At 36.2% G+C, this 14,961-nt stretch overlaps 1 protein-coding gene across 1 annotated transcript in view; it reads right to left on the bottom strand.

Annotated features, from left to right (window-relative positions):
• DNAJC1 (DnaJ heat shock protein family (Hsp40) member C1) overlaps nucleotides 1–14,961 on the bottom strand; it is a 234,831-nt gene that overhangs the window by 19,027 nt on the left and 200,843 nt on the right. The window contains exon 9 of the mRNA XM_032425878.1: nucleotides 8,776–8,895. Within this exon, the coding sequence (XP_032281769.1) occupies nucleotides 8,776–8,895 (120 nt within the window). The remainder of the gene's footprint in view (nucleotides 1–8,775; nucleotides 8,896–14,961) is intronic.

Below are 14,961 nucleotides of genomic sequence, written 5' to 3' on the forward strand. Positions count from 1 at the left end.
AGAGACAATGAGAGACAGAGAGCATGAGAGGGAGGAGGGTCAGAGGGAGAAGCAGACTCCCTGCTGAGCAGGGAGCCTGATGTGGGACTCGATCCCAGGACTCCAGGATCATGACCTGAGCCGAAGGCAGTCGCTTAACCAACTGAGCCACCCAGGCGCCCCTCAGAACCCCATTTTAAATTGCAATTCCCTTTAATCTCTAACCTCTTACTCTGCTTTATTTTTCTTTATAGCACTTGCCACTATCTACGATTTTCCTTTTACTGCATACACTCAGGCTCTTTCCACTGTGTGCTTCTCCACCATCTTTAGAGCAACTGTCTTTACCTGCATGGTTGTAACTTGGTTGCATGCAAATTTGGTATTCCACCTCAGTAGAAGGGAAAAGTGAATAAGAGCTCCTATGAACACACATTATTTCAATTATGTTCCTCTGAAAAGAAATTAGTAACCTAGACAGAGCAGAGCTTTTGGGGACTTGGACAAACTGTTGCTGGGCAACTTGCCGTAGTCTTCTACAATTTGTTGGTTTTAAAAATTGGAAAACCATCTGTAAAATATATATAATGTTTAAAATATGAAAAGTCGTTTTTGTAAGATTTTACAGATTATGATCTGGTAAATAATTACTCACTGTAGAGACAAGTACTATGCTGTGGACACACTTCTTGTGCCCTCAAAGGAGAATGTTCTCAATATCAAATTATTTTGCTGTATTATTCTACTGTCTAGTATACTTAAATTTGGACTAAGCCTTTTTGTATGGTTTTCTATAATTTACAGAGTTTCTAGTTGCCTTTTTTTCATATATATACATTTTTTTTCAAGTTTTCAGCCATACTATCTAGTCTATAAAATCTCTCTTTCTTCAAGGGTTGCTCTCACACAATTCTTCATTCTCCTACTTCAATGTGGATATATTGCACTTTTGGCCTATTGTATCACTGTGGGGTTTTTGGTATTTCTGTTCATTGGACTGGATTCCATGTCTTTCTCTTTTTAAATTTTATTCAGTTTTGTTTATTTTGCTAGAGTACAATCTCAGGGAACTTTGTAAGAAAGAAAGACTATGCATCCTTGCCTCATGTATTTACCATCTTCAGAACCATTTCTCCTTAGAACGGTGAAGCCATTGTTCCCTTGTCTCCCAGAACCTAGTGTTGCTAAGCAATCTGATGTCACTCTGGTCTTATTTGGATGTTTCTTCTCCCTAGAAGCTTTAAAGATCATCTGTGTAGTCTCAGTGTTCATAAATTTTTCCAGGATCTTTTCTATGTATCCTACTTGACTTTGGAAGGTTCTTACAAATTGGTCTCAGGCTTTTACAAATTGATCCCTGGAAAACTTCATTTGTATTATTTATTGACTAATGTTCTTGCATCTGTTTTCTCTCTCTCTCTCTCTCTCACTGGAACTTTTAAATTAGGTTTGGACCTCTTGGACTGATGATTCCCTGTATTTATCTTTCCTTTCCTTTTTTTTTTTTTTTAAAGATTTTATTTATTCATTTGACAGAGAGAGAGGGAACACAAGCAGGGGGAGTGGGAGAAGGAGAAGCAGGCTTCCCCCCAAGCAGGGAGTCTGACGCGGGGCTTGATCCCAGGACCCTGGGATCATGACCTGAGCCAAAGAGACGCTCAACGACTGAGCCACCCAGGTGCCCCTGTGTTTATCTTTTCTATAATATTTTAACATTTAAAAAATTTTTGCTCTGTAGGAGATTTTTCTAATAACTTTCAGCCATTCTACTTTACTTATTTGGATACTTATTTTTGTTCTGATTTTTTTTTTTTAAGATTTTATTTATTTATTTGACAGAGAGAGACAGCGAGAGAGGGAACACAAGCAGGGGGAGTGGGAGAGGGAGAAGCAGGCTTCCTGCTGAGCATGGAGCCCGATGCGGGGCTTGATCCCAGGACCCTGGGATCATGACTGGAGCTGAAGGCAGCCGCTTAACCGACTGAGCCACCCAGGCGCCCCTGTTCTGATTCTTTTTTTCACAGCATCCTTTCCTTTTTCCTCTGTTTTATGAATGTAATACTGTCTTGACTCTATAGATGCTAGAAGGCTAGATAACCCTATCTAAAGATATCCTATTAACAAAACACCAAAAATTCTACAATATTCTTATATATATAAATGCAAGAATTTTAAATAAATTATTAATAAATTAAATCCAGCTGTTTATTAAAGAATAGTATTATATGACCAAGTGAAGTTTGTCTTGAAAATACAAAGAAGAGGCTTTGATAATATATTTATCCTCATTAGGTCATATGAAAAAAATTGTACAATCATGCTGATATATGTTAAAAAAAAAAAAACCATTGTTACAATTTCGTATCTATCCCTGAGGACAACTGTAATGAATTAGAATTGGAAATCCTGAAGAAAATTTCTCTAGCATAATAATATGTCTCATATCAATGACTAATACTAAAATTAATGGCCAAACATTAGGTTTTCTTATTATAATGTGCAAAAAAGTCTGCACTAATCACTATTACTGTAATATAGTATTTCTCTGGAATAGCTAGGTAATACAATCAACATATAGGGGTGCGTGTCTGGCTCAGTCAGTAGAGCATGTGACTTGATCTCAGGGTTGTGAGTTTGAGTTCCATGCTGGGGGTAGAGATTACTAAAAACAAATAAACTTTAAAAAAAAAAAGGAAAGACAGAAAGTGGCGAAGTATTTGCAGGCAATAGGACTGTCTATCCTAAAATTCTAATGAATTAACACAAACTTTATTTGAAACAAGACCAAAATGTAAGGAGGCAAGTTACAAAAATCAGTGCTGTAGCCCTTTTCACTTATTTGACAGGCAATGATGAAAAACAAACAATACACTGTCTGTGAGATTATGAGGACGTGACCTCTCTTGTATACTACCAGTGGCACTGTAGATTGTTATAACCTCTCTGGAGGCCAATTTTAAAGTCATCAAAAGTTCTAAAATCATCCCTATTCTTGAACCAAGCAGTTCTACTTCTAGGAATACAAGCTAAGAAAACAGAAATAAGTGGAAAGTTGGATGAAGGAAAAAAAAATCCAGTAAAATAGCAAAAAAGGAAGCAATTTAAATGACAATCAGTAGGAGGCTCCTTAATTATATCAAGACAACATAAAGTATTCTGCAAGTGTTTAGAAAAATGAAGTGGATCTCACTGTCATGAAGAGTAGCTCATGTTTCATAGTGAAGTAAAAAGGACAGGATACTGATTAATACTGTTAAAATTATGTATACTCATTCCTATAGAGGAAGACTAAAGTCTAGATGATATAGGACAAAGTGTTTATAGAAATAATTTTTTATTATGGCTGATGAGAAAAAAATTTTTACTTGAGTGTACTTTTAAAAGTTTCTTTTTTTCTATGAACATAGTTTTACCAAGAAAGGCCTAATGATAAAAAGTCTCTAGACACGTTTAAAGTGTTTTTCATACACACAGCAATAAAACAGCATTAAGTAGTGGTAGGAACATATTGGATGAGGAACCAAAATACCTGGTGTTGTCCTGATTCTACTAGTAGTTGTGTCACCCTGAACAAACATCTCAGTGGCAGTGTACTCAAGTGTAAAATGGGGATAAAAATGGCTGCCTATCTGTCTGACCATGCTGTTGTGAAGATCAAGTAAAACAATGAGTATTTAAATGTTTTGAAAAATATAAAATACTATGAAAATGAATGATGGAATAATCAATATTATCACTTAAAACAGTTAAAAAAGTTGGTTTGATCTCTTAACTGATATTTGCAATATTATTCTCATGTAGTGAATATATACTTTATCATCCTGTTATATGTGTGATATTGTTCAATGTTGACACAGAAATGGTGACAGGGAATTCAGATCTATAAACCTTTGCCCCAGAAGTCAGATTATAGCAAAACTCTAACCAAGTCAGTAGACAGATTAAGCAATTAATTATGTAATTTTCTCTGATGGATACCAAGCAGTCCTACTACTGTCTTCTCTCTCCTTTAAAGAAGCAATCAATCAAGTTGCCTAAAATTCTCACTTCAATCATTCATATACTCGGGATAAGAACCTAAAGCCTCCTTTTAAAATACAAGGGTGAGTGAGTTTGTGAGTGAGTGTGTGTGTGTGTGAGTGTGTAAGAGAGAGAGGGAGAGAGAGAAACAGATTTTGGTAACACATTTTTATCACTTACTAATATTACTTTGAAAATTGGTTATTAGATTAGCCAGTGACTCCTCTAGCAAGAAGAATGGGATAAAGCGCCTATTCCTTCCTAAAATTTAAATATCTTTAAAGGTCTTGAGGCTGAGGAAGTGAAGGAGGAGAGGAGGGACTGGAGTATAAGGTCAGGCTCAGACCAAGAGAAGTGCTGTAGCAGGAAGCCTGGTTAAGAGGACAGTGAGACATTCCTTGTCATCTTTACAACTTGTGTAGGTCTAGTCTAACTCTAAAAGTAATAGCAGTAATATATTTGCCAAAATAATTACTATATATTTAATTCACTGATAAACCATAAAGCTTATCTTCTACTGAATAAAATCCCACTTACATATTTTTGGAACAACTACCATAATATATAAATTCCCCCAAGAGTATCTCCTCTCTAGCTGTAGCTATATAACATACAATTGGGAATTTTATGATTTTCCCTTCTCTTTTTCACTCGCACATGGGGACGCTTATCTAACTACACACCTCTTACCTCTCACTGTGGCACTAAGCTAATTAGAAAAGTCTGTTTAAATCTATCCACCTGTCTTTTGTTTTGCTGCCTAGCTGGGCCTTTTCCAAGCAGGCAGAAAATCTCCAATCAGTCAGTTATCACAACCAGAATGAGAGAGATTAGTGACCAGGAGAGAAGCAGCATCAGTTTACATCCTTTCAGGCAAGAGAATGATATTACTTCACTAGCAAGAAATCTGAGGCTCCCTGACCTTAATTTAGAAAACCTGCAGTTAATAATCACATTAAAGTTGGCTTTATGTGCCAGTTTTTGTTTCCTTTGTTGTTTTTACAATTTGAGTGTCCTTTGTGGTTACCAAAATTATTTGCTGAAAGGCATATATTAACATTAAAATACTTATTCTATAATAAAATAGATCTTGTAGTTTTGATATATCTGAGTTAAAATACACTTTGAATTTTTTACAATGGCAATCACATTGCTTGTATTTTACCCAGAGTAGAATTTAGCAACTTTTGGATTAACACACTGAAAACTCCTTTTTTAAATGAGGATTTAATGGGTTTTTCATTGTAATCTGTCAACCCAAATAAAGGACATATAGATCCCTCCATGAATATACTCTTACTGCTCCTCCAAAAAGGTCAATTGTTTCTTGAAGGAAAGAGAACTAAACCTGAAGTTAGAAAGTTAGCAAAACAAAAAAAACAAACGGCTCAAGGAACAGATGTGCAGACCAGGAAGAATTGGTACAGGTGATCAGGTCAGGAAGCAGAGGTTCTGATGACAGCAAACTGAACTTGTTTTTTTCGCCATAATTAAATACTTAATGAAAACAAATCTAATTAACGCCATAAGCCAAAAAGAAGTATAAGTGATCTAAAGTGTGGTCAACTTTCACTTAACATTTTACTAAAGGAACTGTATTAGCTGAACCCACTTCAGCTGCTTCAATGTAACTCCTTGTGTGTTCACTAAAACAAGTTATCTGAGTCTTCAGACACCTGCTCTTTTTAATTTTTTATTTTATTTATTTATTTGACAGAGAGACACAGTGAGAGAGGGAACACAAGCAGGGGGAGCAGGAGAGGGAGAAGTAGGCTTCCCGCGGAGCGGGGAGCCCGATGCGGGGCTCGATCCCAGGACCCTGGGATCGTGACCTGAGCCGAAGGCAGATGCTTAACTACTGAGCCACCCAGGCGTCCACCTGCTCTCTTTTAAAGAGAATGATTTGTGTGTGCATGCGCATGTGTGTGGGGTTACTGAAATGAAATGTGTAGTCCAGCTATGGACATGATGCTCACAGAATGAAAATACAGTGTATGTGATGTAATTAGAAGAAAAGTTACAAGGGCATTTCTTGGTGCCAAAAAAGTTTAGGTTTACTAAATATTTATGTTCAAGGTACTTTTGGTATTATGAAAATAGAATATTTGGAGGAAAAAAGTCCCAAAAAGTCATGTTTGCTACTTCCATGGTAAAAGGAAAAAACATCTATTGCAGACATGGATTCAGTTTCCCTTGGGTCAGTCTAGAAGAAAAACAACTGAAACATATGGGATGAATTTGCAAAAGTTTGAAAAGATATCTTTGCATATACCAACACTGCACTAAGACTACTATATAATGTATAGGTTTTCTAGGTCTCTGATACTAACTAGCCATTCTCAAGGCTACGTTGGTTACATCATGTATATTCTTAGCAAACAAACTTTCATCTCTCTTTTTAAAAATATATAAATTATTTATATATTATATAAAAATTATATTAAAATATATAAATATAAAAATATTTAACCAGATTTTAATGACAACTTAATTTAAAATATTGCTTCTATTCAATTTCCTATCTGTCTTTGACATTATTTCTGAGGTCTCATAGAAATATTATTTAAAAAGTTAAAGGCAATGCTGCCCTTAAAGGAGACACTAAATTAATGAACTATTCTTTTCCATTAAAACTAAAACTTTTAGGGCCCTTTAACCAGTTTGTTTTATTTATTTATTTATTTTTTATTTATTTTTTTTTAAAGATTTTATTTATTTATTTGAGAGAGAGAGAATGAGAGAGAGCAAGCACATGAGAGGGGGGAGGATCAGAGGGAGAAGCAGACTCCCTGCCGAGCAGGGAGCCCGATGCGGGACTCGATCCAGGGACTCCAGGATCATGACCTGAGCCAAAGGCAGTCACTTAACCAACTGAGCCACCCAGGCGCCCTAACCAGTTTGTTTTATAACTCTAAAAATTATTTCAGTAATGTTTGTTAATCATATAGTAACAGTAGTTGTATAATTAGAGGGTCATAGTACTTAAAACATCAATAACCATGGAATATCTTTAATTTGGTCAGATATTTACTGATAAGGCATTATTAACTTATCTTTTACAAGCAACCTAAAAACAAGGTTATAAAATGCACATCCCAGTAACATTCTTAGTAGAAGAAAAGGTATCCTTATGGATCTTCAGTCACCTAAGGTCTCCTCATGAAACAGCAAAAAAAAAAAAAAAAAGTTAAAAGATACAAAGCTCTTTTCACAAGATGAGACTTCAACTTTGAAGCCAAAATAATGCAAAACATCATATAAAAATTCAAAAAATTCAAAAAGTAGTCTTTTAAATGTGATTTTTAAAAGACCTATATGATAGTAAAAACATTCATATCTATAATTTAAAATTCTCAAAGCAGTTCCTATTGTAAGTTTGTTTCTAAATTTAAATGGAAGTTTATTATGAATAATAACATAGCATTTATGAAACAAGCTGGATTTTTCTGGGGGGGATAGTTGTGTTAAGCATTTGGTAAGGTTTTAAAATTGTTCATTATCGAGGGCGCCTGGGTGGCTCAGTTGGTTAAGCGACTGCCTTCGGCTCAGGTCATGATCCTGGAGTCCCGGGATCGAGTCCCGCATCGGGCTCCCTGCTCAGTAGGGAGTCTGCTTCTCCCTCTGACCCTCCTCCCTCTCAAATAAATAAAATCTTAAAAAAAAAAAAAAAATTGTTCATTATCGAAAGACTCAAGGGTAGGTGGCGCCCGGGTGGCTCAGTCGTTAAGTGTCTGCCTTCGGCTCAGGTCACGATCCCAGGGTCCTGGGATCGAGCCCCGCATTGGGCTCCCTGCTCGGCGGGGAAGCCTGCTTCTCTCTCTCCCACTCCCCCTGCTTGTGTTCCGTCTCTCGCTGTGTCTCTCTCTGTCAAATAAATAAATAAAATCTTCAAAAAATAAAAAAAGACTCAAGGGCATACTAACAGAATTGAAGAAGACATGTGAATCTTTGCTTTCAAAGATTTTAGGTGTACAGGATTTACTTAAATTCAGTAAATAACTTATTTAGTAAAGAATATTTACTATCATTTATGAAAATAAGGCTCATATTGATAAAAATGAAGATTTCTCTGAATTTCAAGTAAACATTTACTATTTTAGCACATGTCAGATACTGTGGTAGGTGCTTTAATAAGATTCTCTGCCCTAAATTTCCTGAATAAAGTGTTAAATCAAAAACTTTCCAGGTAAATAGTCTTTAAATGTTAGATATAGCCAATCACTCATATATATATATTCATTCACGCACACATATATATTATATTATATATTCGTTCACATATTATAATTTTTTTTGGTTAAACACCTTGTCAGAATGGATGGTAGGTACCATCCTTGAAATAAAAAGACACACGTAAGAACATTGCTGACTTAATTAATGCAAACCACCTGATTAAATACCTATAGCAATCTGTACTTCAGCGTTAAAAAGATCCAGCTGAAATATAACTTCTCTAATTCTGATCAGTGTGAGAACTATTTTCTCCACAGCTAAAGGGGTCACTTTAAACACAAAAACCAGCACTGTTTTCTGTGATTAGGTTACTGTAGCTTAAGTCTCTAAACACTAGAATTCCTCACACAGCTGTTAATTGTGGACCAGGGGACTGGCTGACATCTGCTTCTTGCTTATTTCATTAATGGTTCACTTCCAGGTCCTAAAAGAATTGTAGCCTTTCTCCAAAGAGAATGTCGGATGCATCTATGTCTGTCTTCTACATAGTTGGCTTGTTCTGGTTTGTCACTCTCCATACAATGCAAATCTGAGTGAACTCACATCTGTCACCGATCGACCCAATTCGTGGGCAATCTTTTCCCATCGACCTGGGGTCCCTCCTGGGAACTTAACCATACTTCTTGTCAGCTGGCTGAGGTCCTCTTCTGTCCATTCAGGTGCCTGCAAAAATTACAGAAAAAGATAATTTAGAGAATGTTCGCTAAAACATTTAATAAGCCTGTGAAACAAACTATGGGCAATTTGCTTTCTACAAAAACAATACTATTAACATGTATCCAATAGTTTAGATAAAGCTTTGAGCTGCATATTTAACATAAGAATGCAAAGCTCCAGCGCAACCTTTTAAATTTTCCTATGTATACCAAATAAGAAAGCAGAAATATTGTGAGGCCAGGCTTTTGAAGACATTTAAAAAAAAAAGACTTCCGGTTTGCATTAAGTGAGGAACCACTCTCCAAGCCTATGAAATGCATTGTGTGTCCCCCTGCTCTCACAGATGCCTCCTGTAAGGTTACTATAAAAGGTCTTCAAAGTTTTAAGAAAAATTATACTTTAAAGAAAACAAAACACCTTATAAGTACAAATGAAAATGTAAACAAGTAAATGTACTGCTTCAGAATCAGAACTGAAACAAAGAAATACTTTTTGTTCATTCTGTGTAACAAGATTTAACGGTAAAAATCATGTATTTTCAAGAAGCTTAACTTATCAAATGTTAGCATTTTATAAAACTTGGAACAGAGAATTAGAAATGCCTATAACCAAGACTTAAACTATCCAGTCCATGCAAAGCAACACTTCATTTTTGAGAAGGTAAATAGCCTCTAAAAGTTGATCTAATTGTTAAACTGAATGAAAAAAAATACCTTTAAGATTATAAAATCTTTTTTGCAAAAGCAAAAATTCTAAGAGCAAGCATATTCTCTGCATTTTATTTAGCACTACTACTTGGTCAAACCCAGAGCTGAGCAAAGCAAAAGAAACTATTATTTAATAACAAATAACCATGTTACAATAATTTTACATTAGATTTTAGCACTAAACTATTGCCTACCAGAGGCGACAGCCACTCTGGTATTGAACAATACTCTAGGAGTCAGCAGAGAAATGGAGGAAGCCCACCTGATTTTCTTTAATTAAAAAGAAAGAAAAAAAGAAAGAAGGAAACCTTTGAGACAAATACCTTTTCTAATCACCATTTCCGATAATGAACAGGCATACATCAGGCCGTTTGCATTACAGAACCATCAGCACAGAACAACAGTCAGAGGTGAGTGACCCCAGGGACTATCTCCACAGCTACAGCAAAGCTTCTCCCTGACACTAATCCTCCCTGTCATTCTCCCACTGTGCTCTAAGCACACTGACATCCGCCTGCCTCACTGCAAGCTTAACGGGGCCCTTCCTGACTTTTTACTGTCTCCCCCAATCAATGGTTCAAGCATGCTCTTTTCACATGTCCAAATGGCAGCTTCACTCATAATCAAAGTGCACTGCCCCTGTTAAAGGGCTTTCCGAAAGGCTCTCCCATTTGCATTCATTTGCAAAGCAAACTACTTTTATTCACTTTGTTCTGCTATCAAGAATGTTCCCTGAAGCAGATAAATTGGCATAAATACAACCTGCCACTTAAGAGTCAGTAAATAATAGCCAATAGCAGGGAGGATTTTATCAATCATTCTATTTTGTATCCACTAAAAGCTGAAAGCCTCAAACATATTCATCAGTACAGCCCGTACGATACATGCATCAATTCACTTCTATAAAAAGGTAGCCTCCATAGGGTATGGCCAGAATTTCTTTGATATTTAATGAATATCAAAAATCTAATGCTCCATATCTGATAATTTGAAAATTTACACAGAAGGTTTTTTCTTTTTAACTTTATTTAGGGGAAAATTTATTATTCAGACATTAGAGGGACATAAGTGATTTCCAAGGAAATACTTTAATTTCTAAAAAAGCTGAAACTTTAAGAACTATACCAGTTGGCTTCAGAAATGCAAAAGAGTTAATAAGAATTTAAGTTTATGGTAAAAATCATACCATGAAGAGCATTAGGCTGACACTGCAGAGAGATACAGTATTCAAACTATATCGTATAACAATGCAACTTCACATTAAGTCATCTTATCTCTGTATTAATCATACAAACTTTTTTAGCAAAGTTGTCTAAATATCAATACTATAAAGCGATTGTTTCACATAGTAACCTAATTCTTCAAAATAATTCTATTTTTAACCGACTGGCTTTCCAAATATGCTGCATACATGAATAACGGGCATTAAAAATCAATCAGATTTTAATTCTTTGTTAATGAGTCTTAAAGTAGAGTGCCACTTTTTTTCTGGGAAGGAAAAATTTTAAGGGTTTAGACTGATATTCTGAAAAAGCATCTATTATGACAAGCTTTCCTTTTAGTTTCATAGTTATTTCATGGCTGTGACTTTCATTATTAATATTAAAAAAAAACTGGATCGATAATAACTAGGCCCATAATCTGAAATCTTTGAAAGAATCCTTTTAGCAATTCATTATTCTCTCTCCTACAGCTGTAAGGCACTTTGGTGAATGTGTGATTCCTCAGCAATAGTTACTTGTGTCTTTAGAAGCAACAGAGCCCACTGTGATCCAGCTACTACAGCCGCCATGAGGGTGGCCATGGTGTGAATGTATTCTCCTTGTTCTAATCTGGAGCCAACTGTAGCTGTGAAAGTCAAATGAATGCATAAGCATACTGCTTTGCCACTTAAAACCATGTGTGTCCAATATTACTGAGACACTGGGCCAAAAATTCATCTCTACAGTAAAGTAATGGAAGACACCACATGGTGCGGGGACAGCTGTTGTGACTACACAAGCATTCCAATTTTGCATCAGAAAAGCCCCGCTCTGGGAATAAATCTCCATACTGAATAAAAAATAAAAAGTAAGTTTTCAAATTATTCAATATTTTTATGTAATGACCTCAAAATATATCTACTAAAGTAAGAGCTGATAAAATTTAAATTGCATTCCCAAATAATATGCCTTTGGGATAGATTTTTGTCATAAAACCACATATGTTCAAAGATTTGATGCCTTTGAAAATCCTTACTGTTCTTGGGGGAGAGGAGTTGGAGGCTGGACGGGAAAGCACACACTATTTTTGAGTAACCTGTACATACCTTCCCCCTCACAGCTGTAGACCATAAAATTGTTAATTACTAAGTATCATGCAATTTATTAGGTACTGAAAACTTATGGCCAAATTAGAAGAAATTTTCTATGTATTTATTATATTTTCTTTAAAGACAAAGGGTCCATTTCTATCTGATAGATCTTGAAGCTCCCTAATGAATATTTCTATTGAAATGACCTACTAGTGATCATTATTTTATATAATTACAAAAGTTACGATTTTGGAGTTAACAATTTTCAGTAGATTCAGCTCAACTCATAAATTCTCAGAAATTTTATTTAAGAAATAATGTCCTTGCAAATAGCATCACCCACTTAAAATATCAGATATATCAGATATATCTAATAATGTATACCTAATAATGTGGATGGTATATCTAATAATCTGCTACCTTCCAAATCCATGTTCTATATTGACTTTGTGTTTCAGAATGTATATTTGACGTTCACCTGTACAGTTTTCCTTTCCAATTTAAAACTTGAGCAGTTAAATGCCCTTGACTATATATATGGATAGATCGTATGTAAAGACAACCAAACAACAAAATTTTAAAAAATCACTTGAAATGTCTTTTCACTCTCAAGAGGAGAAACTCTTCTTTAAAGAAAATCTTGTAACTTCTCTCAAACTGTTGTTCTAAGGTTGTGACTCTTCAGCAGCAATCACTTCATGTTGTGCCCAGAAAGGTCTTCTCATCTATGAGTTAGCTACCTTCCCCAGAAGAGAGGTCTCCTCTGGACCAGTGACCCTAAAGTGTGGTCCATGGCTGGTGCCAATCTGCCAACAGTTTGTTACCCATCTGTGACAAAGTAAGTCCAGAAACTTGAAGGGTTAGAACCAGCAAATTAAAACTGCCACGACAAAGTATGTGAGCAATAAACTCTTCTTTTAAACAGAATATAAGCCAGTGAGATGTCAAACTACCATGGTGGGTCACATTAAGTGTGAGCTGCATTCTTGTTAGGCACAATAGGACTACAGATTGGTCAGCAACAGATGGAAATAAAAATATTCTAATCCGGGGCACCTGGGTGGCTCAGTGGGTTAAGTGACTGACTCTTGATTTCAGCTCAGGTCATGATCTCATGGGTCGTGAGATTGGGCCCCACATTGGGCTCCATGCTTGAGATTTTTCTCCCTCTCCCTCTACTCCCTCCCCCAACTCGCGTGCTCTCCACCCCCCAGTCTCTACTCTTAAAAGAAATATTTTAAACCTGGTTCTTTACTACAGATAGTTTGAGAAACTTTGCTCAAGACAATGCATGTAGTTCAAATTCCTTTTTACTTCCTCTTTGGGGAGCAACAGTAAATAAATCCCCGCCTGGAGAAATGGACACAAGGATGTTTGATCCATTCCTTTAAAAAGTATTTTATGCCACTAAGTGTTGTGGTGATTTGATACACAGTAAAATACAATATAGCAAGATTACCCTGAGATAGGAAACAGCAAATTGTAAAGGGCTTGAGGTGGGAGCATGTCTAGGATGTCTGAGCAATAATGAGATGACCAGGGTGGCTGCAGCAAAGCAAGCAAGGGGGGCGGGCAGGGAGAGGAGATGAGGCCAGAGAGGTAAGAAGGTAAAATCACATAAGGACTTCGAGGCCACCGCAAGGATTCTGGTTCCTTTATTCTGTATGACACATAAAGCTACTGGAGGGATTTTTTTTTTTTTTTTTTTTTTACGATTTATTTGAGAGAGAGAGCGTGAGCATGGCACGGGGGTGGGAGAATAGGGTCAGAGGGAGAGGGAGAGAAACTCAAGCAGATTCCCCAGTGAGTGTGGGGCTTTGATCCCATGACCCTAAGATCATGACCTGAGCTGAAGGCAGATGCTTCAGGCATCTGAACCACCCAGGTGTCCCTGGAGGGATTTTTTTTTTAATTGAGGTATAATTACATATATTACATTAGTTTCAGATGTACAACATGATTTGATATTTGTATATGTATAGTTGACCCTTATTTAAACAACATGGGTTTGAACTGCATGGGTCCACTTACACACAGATTTTTTTTTTTAATACTTTATAGTACTGTAAATGATTTTAATAACATTTGTTCTGTAGCTTACTTTATTATAAGAACATATAATACATACAAAATATGTTTTTTTAAAAAATATTTATTTATTTATTTGACAGAGAGAGAGAGAGAGCACAAGCAGGGGGAGTGGCAGGCAGAGGGAGAGGGAGAAGCAGACTCCCTGCTGAGCAGAGAGCCTGATGCAGGACTCGATTCCAGGACCCTAGAATCATGACCTGAGTTGAAGGCAGATGCCCAACTGACTGAACCACCCAGGTGCCCCCAAAATATGTGTTAATCGACTGTTTATATTATCACTTAGGCTTCTGGGCAATAGTAGGCTATTAGTAGTTTTGGGGGAGTCAAAAGTTATAAAGGGGTTTTCAACTGAGCACAAGGGGGGGAAGTGGACTGGCACACCTAACCCCCCATGTTGTTCAAGAGTCAACTGTATTAAGAAATAACGTAAGTCTAGTTAACATAAGTCTAGTTAACATGTCACCATAGTGATAGAATTTTGTTTTCTTGTGATGAGAACTTTAAAAAATTTTTTTATTTAAATTCCATTTAGTTAACATACTGTGCAACATTGGTTTCAGGAGTAGAATTCAGTGATTCATCACTTACATACAACACCCTGTCCTAATCATAACAACTGCCCTCCTTAATACCCATCCCCCATCTAGCCCATCCCCCACCCACCTCCCTCCATCACCCCTCAGTTTGTTCTCTATCGTTAAGAGTCTCTTATGGTTTGTTTCCCTCTCTTCTTTGCCCCTCCCATATGTTCATCTGTTTTGTTTCTTAAATTCCATGTATGAGTGAAATCATTTGGTATTTGTCTTTCTCTGACTTATTTTCCTCAGCATAATATATGGTAGCTCCATCCGCATCCTTGCAGATGGTAAGATTTCATTCTTTTTGATGGCTGAGTAATATGCCATTGTGCCACACACATATATGTATACACACACACACACCTTAAAAAAAATTTTTTTTTAAAGATTTTATTTATTTGAG

This window comes from Phoca vitulina, unplaced genomic scaffold (assembly GCF_004348235.1).
Source record: "Phoca vitulina isolate PV1807 unplaced genomic scaffold, GSC_HSeal_1.0 scaffold33, whole genome shotgun sequence".
In the NCBI taxonomy this organism is placed as follows: Eukaryota; Metazoa; Chordata; class Mammalia; order Carnivora; family Phocidae; genus Phoca; species Phoca vitulina.